This window comes from Girardinichthys multiradiatus, chromosome 5, assembly GCF_021462225.1.
Source record: "Girardinichthys multiradiatus isolate DD_20200921_A chromosome 5, DD_fGirMul_XY1, whole genome shotgun sequence".
Taxonomy (NCBI): Eukaryota; Metazoa; Chordata; class Actinopteri; order Cyprinodontiformes; family Goodeidae; genus Girardinichthys; species Girardinichthys multiradiatus.
The window spans coordinates 11,121,122-11,137,518 of NC_061798.1; the positions used below are offsets into that span (position 1 = coordinate 11,121,122).

The window sequence follows — 16,397 nt, forward strand, 5'->3', positions numbered from 1 at the left end:
CAAAGATCTCAAACTTGGACTCATCAGACCAAAGCACAGATTTCCACTGGTCTAATGTCCATTCCTTGTGTTCTTTAGCCCAAACAAGTCTCTTCTGCTTGTTGCCTGTCCTCAGCAGTGGTTTCCTAGCAGCTATTTTACCATGAAGGCCTGATTCACACAGTCTCCTCTTAACAGTTGTTCTAGAGATGTGTCTGCTGCTAGAACTCTGTGTGGCATTGACCTGTTCTCTAATCTGAGCTGCGGTTAACCTGCAATTTCTGAGGCTGATGACTCGGATTAACTTATCGTCTGCAGAAGAGGTGACTCTTGGTCTTCCTTTCCTGGGGCGGTCCTCATGTGAGCCAGTTTCTTTGTAGCGCTTGATGGTTTTTGCGACTGCACTTGGGAACACTTTCAAAGTTTTCCCAGTTGTTCGGACTGACTGACCTTCATTTCTTAAAGTAATGATGGCCACTGATTTTTCTTTACTTAGCTGCTTTTTTCTTGCTATAATACAAATTCTAACAATCTATTCAATAGGACTATCAGCTGTGTACTGTATCCACCTCCTGCACAACACAACTGATGGTCCCAACCCCATTTATAAGGCTTGAAATCCCACTTATTAAACCTGACAGGGCACACCTGTGAAGTGAAAACCATTTCAGGTGACTACCTCTTGAAGCTTATCAACAGAATGCCAAGAGTGTGCGTAGCAGTAATCAAAGCAAAAGGTGGCAACTTTGAAGAACCTAGAATATAAGACATATTTTCAGTTGTTTCACACTTTTTTGTTCAGTATATAATTCCACATGTGTTAATTCATAGTTTTGATGCCTTCAGTGTGAAGCTACAATATTCATAGTCACGAAAATAAAGACAACTCTTTGAATGAGAAGGTGTGTCCAAACTTTTGGTCTGTACTGTATTTTTGTTGTCCGATGAGCCAACCCCTCCCTCCTACTTCCCTATGTCTAAAGGGATTGCTCAATCCAGCTCTCCATCCAACGGGTCCGGACTTCCCTAAACCTGAAAGATCTTACTAAGCAGGTTTACTGAAAGTTCTGTTTAAGCTGGTGTCGGGAAATGACTCGCCTAGCCTCTGACAGCCTTCATACAAAAGTCTCGCCTTTCTTCAACTGTAGGTCTGGATGACTAAGTAGCCTATCGCAGTCATCCACACTTTCAACAGTCACTTTTGTTCACGGCTGCTCATTCCCTAATTTTACAACTGGCTCTTGGTATATGGGCTAGGTTAATTTTAGTGGCTTGGCACGAGCCCCAAGGGCGCTGTTTTAACAAACTTGGCTAAGGCAACCTATAAAAATCTCCTAAAATATCCTAGAACCAGGCAACAAGACTTTTTACCACCAATGTAAAACCGAAAATACGGTGACTCAAATAATTGAATGTCCAAGATTTAACAAGAATTTTATATGCTTTCTTTAATTAGTAACACTTTTGCAGGGTTGAGTAACAGCTTAAATTCAGCAACACATAATAATTTCAATAATAGAAATGAATCAATCAGCTCAACCTGTCTTTCCCTGATGCTGAAAGTAGTGAGTTTGGAGAGGCTTTGAAGACGGAGGCTCATCCATGCACCTGATGGAGAAGTTTCTTCTGGTAACAACGAGTGGTTTCTTGAAGGGAATACGACTTAATCTTCAGTTTTCTTCCTTTAAGTGGCAGGCACTGATACTCCAGGCTTCGATGGTTAAACAGGATCTTTGTTGTCATATATCTCCGAAGACAGTAGTTTCCAGAGGCTGAAGAGTTGAAGGACACCCGGAGACATAAATGAGGTTGATTCAGGACTTCCAGAAGCCTGAAACTTAGAGCAATCAGCTGTTCACCGATCAAGTTCACTTCTGTTGTTTGGATAAAAAGGGTTCAGATGAAATCAGATTCTTAATTTTGAGGCACAGTCCTTTCTGGGCACACGGGTTGATCCTCTTTTTAATGCGGTCGATCAGTGGGGCTGTGTCTCTTCTCCTTTTCCATCCAAGCTTCTTTTCTCTGTGCAATCTTGTTTGCTGGTCTTCTGCGAGGAAACAACCCCGTTCTCTCCTTCAGCATTGCTTTTATGGTGCTTGATGCTTTCACCTGTCAGCCCCTTATTAGGCTTCTCAGTTATTGCGCAACCTATTCAGCTCAGCTTCTTGATCATTGCTCAACACTTTAGTCATGGTCATCATGACGTACTCATTCTGTTTCTCAGCCTTGGAGATGCCGATAATAGCCACGCAGCTGGCTGTAGTCGCATCCTCCCTTCCTCCCGTTTAGACTTCAAAAGGTTCGATGTCAGCATACAGCTAGTTCTCGTCACTCCCAGTCATCCTACAGATCCTTCCCTAATCTGCTCAGTTTTAAACTTTACACAGTATTACACATTCCATTCTTCAGCTTTCAGCATTTACTTTAAAACAGAGTTACAAAACCAGCACTTCATTATTTTTATTCATGCTTCACAAATGATTAACGTTATATCTCTTTCATATATAGCTGATTGAGAATGTCAAACCTTAATGTTTTTTACTCTAATTCTCAGTTCTTACCCACATTTCAATCATTCACCTTTTAACTTGTTAATCAAAGGTTACTAATTTCATTTAATACATGTGAAAGAATGTAAAATCATCATACATAATTTCTTTGGATATACTTGTTTATATTTTTGTAAAAGATAAGACAGATAATATGTGGCAGATAATATGTGGCTCCACACAGGCCTCTCCAGTCTCTCAGCTCCAGAATATGAGAACATGCTTGTTTCACCCTCTACTGCTTCAACATGGATTACACATAAGGATATAAGGATATTTATTGTAACTTTTATGGAGTTAACTGTGAGCAGTTACTAAATGTTGCATGGATTACATAGAAAGATCTCACCTTATTTTGACAGTATATATATATATATATATATATATATATATATATACATATATGTGTGTGTGTGTGTGTGTGTGTGTGTGTGTGCTGATGGTTTATTGGAATACATTGTGTCAGAAGGAGTCAAGCCAAGCCTACTGTATACATAAAGCACAACAACAAGACCTGACCCAAGTGCTGAACATCACAGTGCGAAAAGAATTAAACACAAATAGTTATAAGTAGCAATAGCCTTGCCATACACCTACAGCTTTACCCACGTGTTATACCTGCAGCAAACATATTAGATCCTGGCTACTGAACTAACTAACTGCACTAGCTGGATCTACCATAACAGCAACTGCGTTAGTCTTTCCTTTTGCTCTCACCTTTCATGTCTATTTTGCTTTAGATGTTCTCTCTGCCCATTTAGGACAAAGTCTTAGGAAAGACTGCAGGACATGTGGAGAAGTTACATTACACTACACTACACTACACTACACTATACTATACTATACTATACTATACTATACTGTACTGTACTGTACTGTACTGTACTGTACTGTACTGGCTTCAAGCTGTATCGTCCATTAGGGAAATGCCATGATGGAAGAAAAAACAAATTTCAGCCAGTATAAAGGCTAATATTTCCTTACTGAGTTGTTTTTCCACTCTGTTTTATAGAGCACACTGGTATCACTTGTGTCTCTGACTGCTGGATTAGCTTCTCCTTATGTGCCTGGAATCACTTTCTTTTCTTTACCTAATTACACGTTTAACTCAAGGTGAACAGATGCATACTTAATTGGATTAACTCTGACACTAAAGATTTACTATTTCAAGTTCAAGTTCTGGGTTATAGGTTCACTCCACCTAAAACAAACTCAATCATGTAACATTAGTACATGTCCTCGGCAGACAACAAATTAAAATAAGACAAGACGGTAACGAAAGCCAGCACTGGGGCACATGTCGCAGTATTACAAAACTGCAAAGGACAGCTTAGATGCAATATTTACTAGACTGTAGTATTTCAGGTGCCATGCCTTAAATTTCTGCTTTCTGTAAATGTGACAACTTGGACTCTCCTTTATGTTAAAAACTGATATAGAGTTTAGTCACCAAGATCAGAACACTAAAGGAGAGTGGTGGGCACACTAAAACAATGGAAAGGAGAAATGAGAAAAATGTGGGTTATTTGTAATCGTTTTTGTTATCGCAAAATAACTATAAAGTCAAGATTTTTAATTATTTAAAAAAATAAACTACTTAGTCAATCACTTAACCTGGATGGGATTAAATTGACCTCTGATAATAAAGTAAAAAACCTTGGTGTTATTTTTGACCAGGACATGTCATTTAAATCCCATATTAAACAGGTTTCTAGGATTTCCTTTTTTCATCTCCATTGCCAAAATTAGAAATATCCTGTCCAGGAGTGACGCTGAAAAACTTCGTTCTCAGACTGCAGGTTTACTGGTGGTTATTAGAGTCTCTAGAATGGGAGGCAGATCCTTTAGTTATCAGGCTCCTCTCCTGTGGAACCAGCTCCCAGATTTAGTCCGCGAGGCAGACACCCTATCTACCTTTAAGGCTAGGCTTAAAACTTTCTTTTTTGATAAAGCTTGTAGTTAAAGTGGCTTAGGTTATCCTGACCTATCTCTGTAGTTATGTTGCTATAGGGTTAGGCTAATAGGCTGCTGGAGGACACAATGACCACTATCACTCTCTTCGCTACATTCTCATACTACTCTCCAATTTTGCATTATTTGCTGTTATTTCAGCTTTTAACTTTATGTTCTCTCTCTTTTCTCTTCCTAGAAGCTACACCTGGCCTGGCTCTGTGTCTACTGGTGACACCTTTCTGGAGAGGGGAATCGTCCGAGCTTCTGCTGGCAACAACTTAATGCTCACCCTCTACCAATGATCCACATGGCCCTGTCTTTTAGTGTTTAACCCTGTCTCTCTCCTAAACATTGCTACTGACTGAGCTTTTACTGTAACTAATTATATGTGCTCTCTTTCAGACTCTAACCTTGAAAACTGGCTCAGAGTTTATCTGTTCTTTCTTTCTAGATGAAACGACTAAAGGAGCTACATCCATTAACATTTACTTTTCCTTCCCATAGAAAGTACTCCTGGATCAGTGCTTCTGTGTTCTTTTTGTGTCTCTGCTCTGTTCTCTCAAACCCCCAGTCGGTCGTGGCAGATGGCCGCTCACACTGAGCCTGGTTCGGCTGGAGGTTTCTTCCTGTTAAAAGGGAGTTTTTCCTCTCCACTGTCGCTACATGCATGCTCAGAATGAGGGATTGCTGCAAAGTCAACGCCAGTGACTGTCCACTGTCTCTACATGCTCATCCAGGAGGAGTGACTGCTACAAGTCACTGACTCGATGCAATCTGCTTGAGACGACATGTGTTCTGAATTGGCGCTATATAAATAAACTGAACTGAATTGAGTTGAATTACCATACAGCCTTAAATAAGATCATGGGAGAAATTTCTTATTTAAAGATGGCAAATAAGTTGTTATACAATAAATCTAAATTTTCATCATAAGGACATTTGATTCGATAAAGGTCCATCCCTATTGTCAACATGGGTAGCTAGCCTGCAGTCAGCTGCTTTACTGGCATGTTGATTGCAAATTTCCAAATAGCCAAATTTGTTCTTCGCGTAGGTAAGGAAAAGTGTTGTACTGTACTTTCAGCCAGCAGACTGGCAGTGCACAGCAATGGGTAGAGAAGCACTGCACTAGTCTATTCTCTCTACAGCTTGACCACACACGAGCCACTTTGGCACTCCTCTCATTAGGTTTTAGTTAGCTTTTAATAACCTGGTATAACTTGATATTTGTAATCAGCCAAAGCCTGCTGTCAATTAATCTAAATTACTCACTGAAAAAAACTCTTCTGAATTTCTGAATGTGCAAAAATTTTAGGAATGTCATTTTTTACTAATGTTTTTACTAGCTAGTAGTCTTTTCCAGCTTGGCATTTATATTACCAATTTCCCAAATTTCAAAGACAGCTTGTCTTTCAAAATGAATGATCAACATGTGTTCAGTTAGCAGTAATTTTAGAAGCTTTATTTGTCTCAAAACTGGTAGAAAAAGAAAATAGACATATAGCTAGATGATCCATTGATTACAGACCTTAACAAGTTCAATAAACTTCAATGTCCAATGTGATACTGTTAAATCCGCAGATGTGGAGATAATATATTGTAAGGCTGGAACTTATGACCATAAGGGCATTGTCACAGATGTGGTCTTGTTTTCAATTAAAAATAAAGATGATTTCTAATTAGGTCATGTCATAAACCAGGCCTCCACCTCTACGTGGGATTATTCTCCAGTTTATAGCCAGCTTGAGCCCTGATCATTTTTGAATCCATTATGATCATCCCAACCAACTTTCTTTCCTCAGATGAGTTAATCTTGGAAACAGTTGGGTGATCCAGCAGACAATAGATCAAAACTGTTTTTCGAATGGATAAATTAGGGTAGCAGATAACTGGAGTAGTTAAAGCCTCAAACTTTTACCCTGTTGATAATGTGTTAACTATATTACTAGGCCCATAGAGGGAAACCAACCAGAATAAATTTGTTCTATAATTCCTGCCAATGATGCTAGAGGCTTGTTGGCTACAGCAGGCATGTTCCCAAGGTGCAACTTGCACAGGAACATTTATCCTTATATTAGTGTGGGTTTATTTATTTATTTAAATCTTTATGTATAAGCTTGACCCTGTGTAGGATGACCGGATATCCACCATAAATTCAAACGTTTGCAACTTTTTTTTGTCTTTAACATTCATGGATGTTGTATGTTTAGCAGTTTACGTCATTCTGATTTCTAATTGAAAAATAATGGTTAAAATAAATTACTGACAGCTCAGAAGTAACACGACTTCCATATCAAACATCACTCTTTAAGTAATCTCTGGGAGGTAGCAGATTGTTAAAGCAGGAGAGAACACAGATGCTCTGTCATCCAAAGAAAAGTGGGTTTAACCTCCAGGCAAAACTATGCCGTCCAGCTGTATCAGCTTGCATACCTTCAACCATTAAAAGTGCACACTGGGTGCATGTTAAAAACCTAAAAAAGAAAGTCCCAAAAAAAGACTGCAGACAAAAATAGTTACATGCACTTGGGTGTGTGTCCTGTGGCAGCTTAATAAAAACTTAAAACCTCTTGAACCCATCAGAATGTTTGAAACAAATGTGTGCATATTAAAACATTAAACTGATAAATGACCTACACCCAAACATAAATAAATTAGGCCCTATTGCATCACTTCGGAACAGCCATAGCAGTAAATGACCTGAACTGCCTCCATGCAATGTTAGGGCATGAGCTGGTGAATATTTGGGTAGAATTTAACTCATTGGCCAGACTTTGCTTTAAATACTATCAAACACGTTACATAGTTCAACCTCTATAAAACTACATGAAACAGTCAGTTATACTGGTTATCCAACCAGTTAGCCCCAATATGACTCCAGCTGCTTAACAACTGTTATTCCAACAGTTATTCCAGGGAACAACTATAAAAAAAACAATCTTTTTTCAAGTAAAAGCAGCAAAAATGATGCAATGCACCCTACGGCATATCACTCAACTAGCTGACCCAGTATCAGCAGAATGTGGCATTTTATCAGTGGCAAACATGCATGGATATTTTTCAAATGAAAAACTATAAAAAGGAACATAAATAGATTTATATTTTTTAAGTTCTGAAGACGATTATCTTTGTCCCGGTTTGCTTCAGCCTCAGCATTCATCATAGCTTGTGGATCAACAGAGTTATAGTCTTGCTCATATGAGATCGGACCCCTTGCAGTTGAAACGCCCCTTCCGTCCAACCTTCATTGTATTTCACTCCGTCTGTTTACTAAAGCCAATCGCACCAAAACTCACTCCTCGTGTTGACTCCGGATGTTTACTACTCTCGCCATACACAGATATGATCCCTCTGTGACATCACTAATCTGGGTGTTTACAATGTAGAGTCTCGTTTTGTCAACTCACAAAAAAAAATCTACATTTTTATGAAATCCTGTATTGGACCTAGAGAATTTTATTCTAATCCCATTGTTTTGCTTTTAAAATATGTGTACAATTGTTGAAAAGCAAATGCATCTCATGTTATTTGCTTTAATTTGTGGTTTGGGGACAGACTTGTCGTAATGCCACCTAAATGACATCTAGAGAGACGAGGCCTGAAGGTCAAACTAACTCATCGAGGTGGTGCTCTGAAGGGGATGCATAGCTACGTCTCATTACCTATTATTTCCTGTTATACAGAGAGAAAAAGTAAAAAAATGCAACTTATTAGCTTCTAACACCAATTTCCAAATGTAGAAAATGGTTAGTGATGATAGAAAAGGAGCATTACGCCTTTTTAAATCAAATAAGTGAAACGTTCAACATGACCTACTTTTTAAAATTCTGCATTAGTGTTTAATTATTAATAAACACACTTCCTGTGCATTGATCTCATGTAAGAAGGGGAAAAAGTGTGAATTTTGTGAACAAATAAAGAAATTCTTTGAAAACTGTTGATGTGTTTGGTTCCTTTAGAGCACTATTTAAAACAGGAATAGACTCTGTGCACAATGTAGCTGTCTCTGGTTGCTGTACGGAGGACAAATATAGTGCCCGTTGCCATGGTTATGCCAGAGAACGCATTGCCACAAACAGCTTAGAGCACCACGAGGACGTACACCTACACACCCTCCACCCTCCACACTCTTTTCACCACGTGCAGATGAGCTGAAACTACCCCTGTGTTTATGGCTCTCACCGTATTAAAGCAGGCAATCAGCTCATCTGTTGATGTTAGATGGGAATTTCTGTGCAGGTGCACGATGAGCACCTGTGGAGGAACATTCGCTGTCTTTCTTTTTTTTCCTTAAACAAGTTGAAGACAAACTCACCGTCACAGTGGGGATGGCAGTGACGAGGGAGTAGACCAGGACCGGCGGTGCCTTACTGTTGTCCTCTGGTCCCGGGTATGGCTTTGAGTAGGCTTTGTCGAAACAGAAGAAGCCCTGGATGTGCACGGGAAACGTGTCGGTATACTCAAAGTAATACGCCAACAGAACGGTCCCTGCCATGATCACCAGCTGGAAGTAAAACATATTGGTAGCAGCGTCAGGATTGGGAAGCAAAAAAAAGGAAAAAAGAGAAAAAAGTAGAAAGTATTTTCCCTTCACAGAGCAAAAGCACGGATGCTTCCGTAACGTGCAAAGTGAGCCATTTGTGCGAGGAGAGAGAGTGAGGAGAGAGGTTGAGAGGAAGGGAACTAGAGATATAGATAGAGGAAGATGGATATGGAGAATGCAGGAGAGAAGGAAAGAAAGCAGAGCGGGAGAGTGAGAGATCCCTTTAGCAGTGTCAGTGTTCAGAGTAGGAGGGGAGAGAAACAAACCAGGCTCTCTTGGAAAAAACAAACAAAAAAAACTGAAATAAAGCTTAATGCAGAAGCAAGAAGAAGGACTAAGAAAGGGTGAGGGGGAGAAACAGATGGGTGAGTGGAGGGAAAGAGGGGGGATGAACAGAGGGAATAAGACAAGAAGAATTACATATGCTTGTCTGGATCTCTGTATAACTTAATTTACTGCTATTCTGACATTTCTAAATTCCAGCTGCACGAAAAGCACAAGCCATGAAGCAGGCAACATGACCTCCATACCTCCTAAAAATTATTTCACAACCATTTATTAGCAATTCATAACAGAATGCATATGTAAAAATGACAGATAAAGTGGAATGATAAAAAAACATGCATTTCTGCACAGATGAAACAGACACACTGGAATTAATTATTCCTTTATAGTACCATAAACAGCACACTCATGCTACGGCTTTCCTCAGAAAAAAGAACAACCAATCACAACCCGGGCATCTCTCATTCTATGTCTGAAAACCTGCGGTCTGTGCATTATCCTGATGGTAACCTAAAACCATAACACTTTAAGAAAACAAGCACATGCGAGGCAAAGCCAGCTGTTATTAGTTTCATTTTCATCTGCAGCCTTGATGAGCTTCCTCTGTTTTTTGAGGGACTAATTCATCAGGAGAAAAACATGAGGGGGCTTCTGAGGGCAGAGTGAGCTGGGTAAAAGCTGCAGGGACATAGCTCTTTGCTGTTTCAGCTGTTTGACGGCTGTTTGTCGCTACTCTTTCAAAAAGCAGACAGTACTGTACTGTGGCCTCATAAAAATTTTAAATGTACAATAACACGATGGACGACGAATTCAACATAATAGTTACTCATCTTATATTTATGAGACATCTTTGAAGACTGCCTAAATCTCTGTATGGTATTTAACAAACTACTTTAACAGCCATCCTGAAAATCCTGAGCTCACTCACAGATATCTAAAATGTTTTCTATTTCAGAGAAAACAAATACCCCTTATTATTCATATATTAAGTAATCAAGCACACAATTTCAATAGTTCAAGTGTTCCCTAACATTTAAGCTACTGGAAAGAAGCAGATGAAGTGTTCTGCTTGGCTTTGCCTCACGCTGTCTTTCTGATTTTTTTTTTTTTTTTACATTAGCAGTGAACAAAACTGGAAGATCAGCTGCCAGGGGAGGCTGTGTAATCCTACTAAAAACGACAACATTTGGTGAGACAGTTTTTAAAGAATCATATCAGTTGAGGTCTATACACAATCATTTAGGCAGTCCTCATTTTATCTTTCTTCTTATCTATGTTGGGGTCATCCGTTTGGGCCGACTGGGCTGCGCATTTCAACATACGCAGCTCAGCCTTCGTTGCAGTGATGGACATCAAACCTGACGTCATCAGAGCAATAAAACCCGCGGAAACCAAACTTTCGTTGCCATTTCCAGCGTGTCTCATGGGACGACTCAACAGAAGCGCATATCTGGAGTTACTTTTTTTCCTCCACATGGCCATTCCCAGAAAAGCTTGAAAGCTGGAATTCTGTCTGATAGAAGAAGGTCAGAAGATTTATATACCGATCGAAGACCCCTGGTCTCCTCCCCCCCCCATACATCCTTAACCGGTGAAGAGAAGAAATCAACGTCAAAGTAACTTCGTTCCTCTTTTTTTTCCTCGGATAGGTGTATTTAGAGGTCTGGGCAGGGTGAGGCATAGTTAAGGTGATTTATAATCACAATTAATCCAAGGTATTAACCTGTTGCATGCAATACTGACTGAAGAGTTTTACGCTGAGCTGTTTTGATTTGCTGTGCGGCTGAATCGCGCAGCATGGATCAGCAAGGTGCGTGTGTTTTGTTCGGCTGATCCCAAATGAGCCAGGAGTTAGAAGTTGGACTTTTAAAAGTTCTCCATTCAAAGCAGCTGCGGTCTGGGCCTCGCCTGACCACTCCTTTGTCCCAGTTTTATTACTGGAGTTTTTCCACTGAGTTCCTGCTTCAGAGTTTTTTGAACCTTTGTTCATTTGGGGCAATGAGCACACCAGGGGGACTTCTAATTCCAAATTGCACATTTTGGCCATAAAGCTGCTGGTTTGATTTTCATAGGCAATCAATGCACATATATTTTATTTTATTGTTAGGTATATATATACATATGTTATGTTATATATGTTAGGTATATATATATATATATATATGTATATATATAGGAGAAACGTTTGTGTTTATTTCATGCAAGAGTGATTTATCTGACAAAATAAGGTCAAAGATCCCCCACTGATCAGTGAAGCGGCTGATTAAACAGTGACATTTAGTGTGGGTTGATTAATAATTATCAATTATTAATGATAAATAACTAATTGTAATTATTAAGTGCTTTGAGCTCATAATCACAACACCAGAGGACATATCTGGCTTCTATTTGTAAGCAATGATTTTTGGTTAAGAAAATTATTTTCTGAATTATGATTTTTAATTATAATTTTTGATAAATATTCATTAATCAATAATCTTAATCCTTACATCTATCTTCATTGTAAAGAAAGGGGTTCTTCAGAGCCAAAACTATCTGCATTAGGTCACTATATATATATATATATATATATATATATATATATATATATATATATATATATATATATATGGTCAAATGTTTTAGTTACTCTTTCTCACTTACTAGGTATCCTTATTTTTATCACTATTTAAATTGTAAATTCTCAACAGGGACAACAAAGCTATGAATGAACACGCGTGGAATTATGTAGTAAACAAAAAGTGCAAAATAACTAACTATTTTTATATTTTAGATTCTTCAAAATAGCCACCCTTTGCTTTCCTCTCTTGCCATTCTCTCCATGAGCTTGATGAAGTGGTCACCTGAAATGGTTTTCCAAAGAGAACAGTGTATAAGTGTTGTTGTTCTCGAGTTCCAGGTCTGGAAAACCTGATCTGGGTCACCAAAAGGATGTCCTTCTTTTGGGTTTGTTGGCTGAGTGTAACTACATTGTATGGGCCAGAACTAGGCCAGATCTCTTTCACTATGTAGGCTACAGCATATTTTCTGATGTGTCCAAAATATCTGTGACAGGCTGGCTCAGTTGGATATCAAACATTGTTTTTTTTTTATTAACTTTGTTTAAGAAGGAGAAGGTGACCCGTTTTAAACTCCTCAGTCGCACCACTGATCTGTGTGTTGTCATTAAAGCTGTTGAATCCAGCAAGTGATCTCTTACAATGGCTTTCTGACAAATGCATCTACTTGGGTTTTTCTTTTATGTTATCTTTTACCTGGGGTCTACAGTACAGTTAGCTTCATGCACCAATATAGCTAGTCACAACACATAAACCCTGAGCTCCTCTGTGCACCGAATTGCTTTGTTTCTCTCATTTTTCTTTGTCTCAAAGAGCTTTGTTTGTGTTTTTGCATTTGATTGTGTGGGTGTGTTTCCATGTGCGCTGAAGTTGAGGATATCTGTCGGTATGTGGGTGCATTCCCATGTCTCATGAGGACCTCAGGCACAGGCGCGCTATGGTGAATGTTTCTTTCCATCATACAGTCCTCTGTTCTGCCCAAGCTACAGAAGGTTTGAGGGAGGAAAGTGAGGAGAGGTGGGAGGACGAGAAAGATAGAACATCTACAAACACCCATTGAAGTTAAATATTTAAAGACAACTGCTGAAACGCTCCTGAGAGATTCATGTCTTACAATTTGTTAGAACGTTTTACAATATGCCAGTATTAACACTTCTCAATCAGCAAAATGTGCAAAAATATCACTCAAACTTACTCTTTAATGGCCTGGGAGAATTATCACATGGTCAGAAAGTAAAACTCTAAATGTCTTCCCCATCAGTGAACACATTGAGTGTTGCCCTAAATAAGACCCCTCATTGTGGAAGGTGTTAGTAAGGGAAGAAGACTCAAAGTTAGCTATTTTTAGGTGTTTATAAATGGTGTCGGAGGAAGCACAAAAGGTTTGGGAAACCGTTTTTTTCTTTTGATATGATGACTGTTTAGTCAGGCTCCTTAACAGGGAGTGGAAATTCAGCAGATCACAGGAAGCAGGACACATTGCAACAAAGTTGTCTCGTTTCATCTTTTTCAAGAGTCAAATTCTGTCCGTCAATGTAACGGTAATGATCTTCTAAGACTACAGTCAATATACATATATGTTTTTAGTAATGTTAACTGTTATATTGTTGTTGATATTGTTTCAGAGATAGCATCTCTGAAATAAAATTGACTTTGTCCTAAAATAACGTAAAATCTAGTTAAACTGCAGAGCTCTGTTACACCAACTCGGCTTTCTCTCAAAAAACATAATAGAAATAAAATTGGTACTGTCACTATCGGCCACTTAGTGTTCTATGTTTGTTTACTTTTCCCATTTAAGTGTTCATCCATGTCCTCAGATTACTTCTGTTAGTTGTTACTTTCTAGATTCTTGTACTTTATACTTTTGTATGTTTGTTTATAGTTTCCTTTAGATCTGTTTCCCTTCCCTCTGATTACCTGCCTCACCGTTCCATTGGTCCATACTCTATCTCCCTCTGTTTAATAGCTTACTGGTTTGTATTGTCCCCTGCTGGGTCCTCTGTCCACCCATAACCTGCTAGTCATCCTGTGAATTATTCAGTCAGTTTCCTAGTATATAGATATATAGATATCCTGTTTGTTACCCTGAGTTCTTCCCAGTCCGTCACCAGTTGGTTTCCTGCCTGCCTGCCTGCCTGTAAGTCTGTTGTGCATCTTCAACATTAAATGTTCATCTACTCGCCATGTGGCTTCCTCGTCATGCTCTGCACTCTGGTCCTTCCTCCAAAACCCAAACGTGACAGGTACACCTCCTGATAACAATGTCCAAGTTATTGTTAGACCTAAACCTAATTCACTATTTACCTAAGATTAAACTGATATTGTATTAAGATATACTATTTCTACAGTATGTAGAAACAATAATAAAAACAGGACATTTGCATTGCTTTCCTAATAAAGACATGGTAAGCTTAAATGACATTTGAGCATGTCTTAGACCGCTCACACTGCAGCCACTAAAAGTTTTTCTAAATACCTCAGAAGGTCAAAGAGACTTCAAAGTGATGGTTTTCTAATTAGCATCAGGGTGCTGCTGCAGTCTCCTTGGAATATTAATTTGCATAAATGAAAGCCTTGTGCAAATGCAAACAGATTGCAAGAGGATCATGTGCTTGCTCTTTGTTTGCAAATGCTTCCTTAAATTTCCAACTGAAACTCCTTTCTACAGCAAGAGAAAACCTTCAAGTATAGCCTTTCTATTATGGACCAGAATTATTGTCAGAGGTGCCTCCATTTGTCACCTAGTGGCCTCAGCAAAAAGAAAATTGAGGCACTCGTTCCCTCTCTAAATTCTTTCAGGTGCAGTCTTTTCCCCAAATATGAACAAGTATAGAAGTAATATTTTAATTTATACCAACATCATATCAGTTTTACCTGCACCTGCCCATATCTGTCCCAAATGATTATTTCTAATTATGTATCTCTTATTTTAGGCCAACCCACCTCTAGTAGAAATACACAGAGAAATCAGCTGGCGACTGGAATTGGCTGATTTTCAGTTTGATCGGCCCTAACCAGTGACCAGCCAGTCAGAAAATCTGAAATCCAATCCCTTTCAAACCAGTAAATGCACCATTTACAATGTAATCTTTGTTGCATGTGTAGGCAGACAACATTTTAAACACACCATATTGCACCAATCACCTCCATGGCTGCAGGTGTATAAAGCAGGTGTGGAGAAACTTGACTGTCCTGCACAGAGTCCTGACTTCAACATTCTTGAACATCTGTGGGATAAATTAGAGTACTTCTGGTTTTCTCATCTAAATATGAAAATATTCCAAAACCTTGTGGAAGATGTTTTACAGAATAGTCAAAGTTGCTGTTGCTGGCAACTGTGGGTCCATCAACAAACTGCACCTCATAGATTAATAATAGGATGTCATAAAATTTCATGTACACGTAAAAGTAGATAGACAAATACTTTTGGCAACTTAGTGTTTTTTGCCAGTCATTTCTACATAGAAACACTAGAAAGCTTTAAAGAATGCAAAAAGTAAATAGGTTTTATTTTTTTCATCACACTGGATAGATCAAACTGTAACTTTGTTGAGATAAACTGGACTTTAAAACATTTGGAAGGCAGGTGGCATCAATTTAGCCCCGTTTCTAAACTGGTACTAGTGCTTGCTTAGTTTTAAGGTGAGAGGAAACCACTGCCTTGGTCAGAGGCTGGAACCTATAGCAACTAATTAAATGTTGTTAAATGACTCTAAACAGTCAATGATTTAACACAAATCCACTTTTTACAAGTGGCCACAAAACCAAACCAGCAAATAAGTTTTCAGCAACTCATGCTATTTTTTTTTTTTGTCTTCTTAAAAAGACTTCCTGGTGGGAAGATCTGGTTGCCTCTCATTTGTCACGTTCTACAAATTCATTCAAAGAACGTCTGGTACACTAGCAACATTCACCTTTAATGAAACCAAAGGGACAATCACATCTTCTAGATTACCTCTCCATTTTAAGACATCATTTTGTAGTTACAGGCACCATTTTAACTGTAAGCCCACCATCTTGTCTTCCATATTGATTTTCACAAGAACTCAACAGGAATTTAATAATGGCTGCCATTTTGATTTCTTCTCCTACCAGTCAGTTTATACACACATATTAATTAACACCGGCAGACGCGCCTCTGTTTGATTGGATTTATGATCATGTGACTTGGGATTTAGCAGTTTAATCAATTCTTGTGAACTATGGTGGCGAGGGAGGGTAAATAAATCTCTGTGATTGTTGTGAATGTGTAATATGATAACAGATAATTGACCAACCCATTTCCCCTCTTGCAGAATTATTGTTGGCTCTCACTTTCACATTTGCTAAATCCTATCAGCAATGAAAGCTTTAAGACGCATGCATATAATAATAAATGCTGCAGCTCGGCTATTGTACACATTTAGTTTTGTTATCTCCTTGCCTGAGGTCCTTGGCTGTCTGAATGAAATTAAATTTGAGTTTGTGTAATACCAGCATAGATTTAGCCATAGGATTCAACATATGTATATAGAATGATAACGATTA

General features: G+C 38.7%; 1 protein-coding gene across 2 annotated transcripts in view; it reads right to left on the minus strand.

The window, feature by feature from the left end:
- The window catches only part of LOC124869079 (phospholipid phosphatase-related protein type 5-like), a 104,470-nt gene that overhangs the window by 62,211 nt on the left and 25,862 nt on the right, over positions 1-16,397 (minus strand). For both annotated transcript variants that reach the window (XM_047366804.1, XM_047366805.1), the window contains exon 3: positions 8,797-8,985. In XM_047366804.1, coding sequence (XP_047222760.1) covers positions 8,797-8,985 — 189 coding nt within the window. The remainder of the gene's footprint in view (positions 1-8,796; positions 8,986-16,397) is intronic.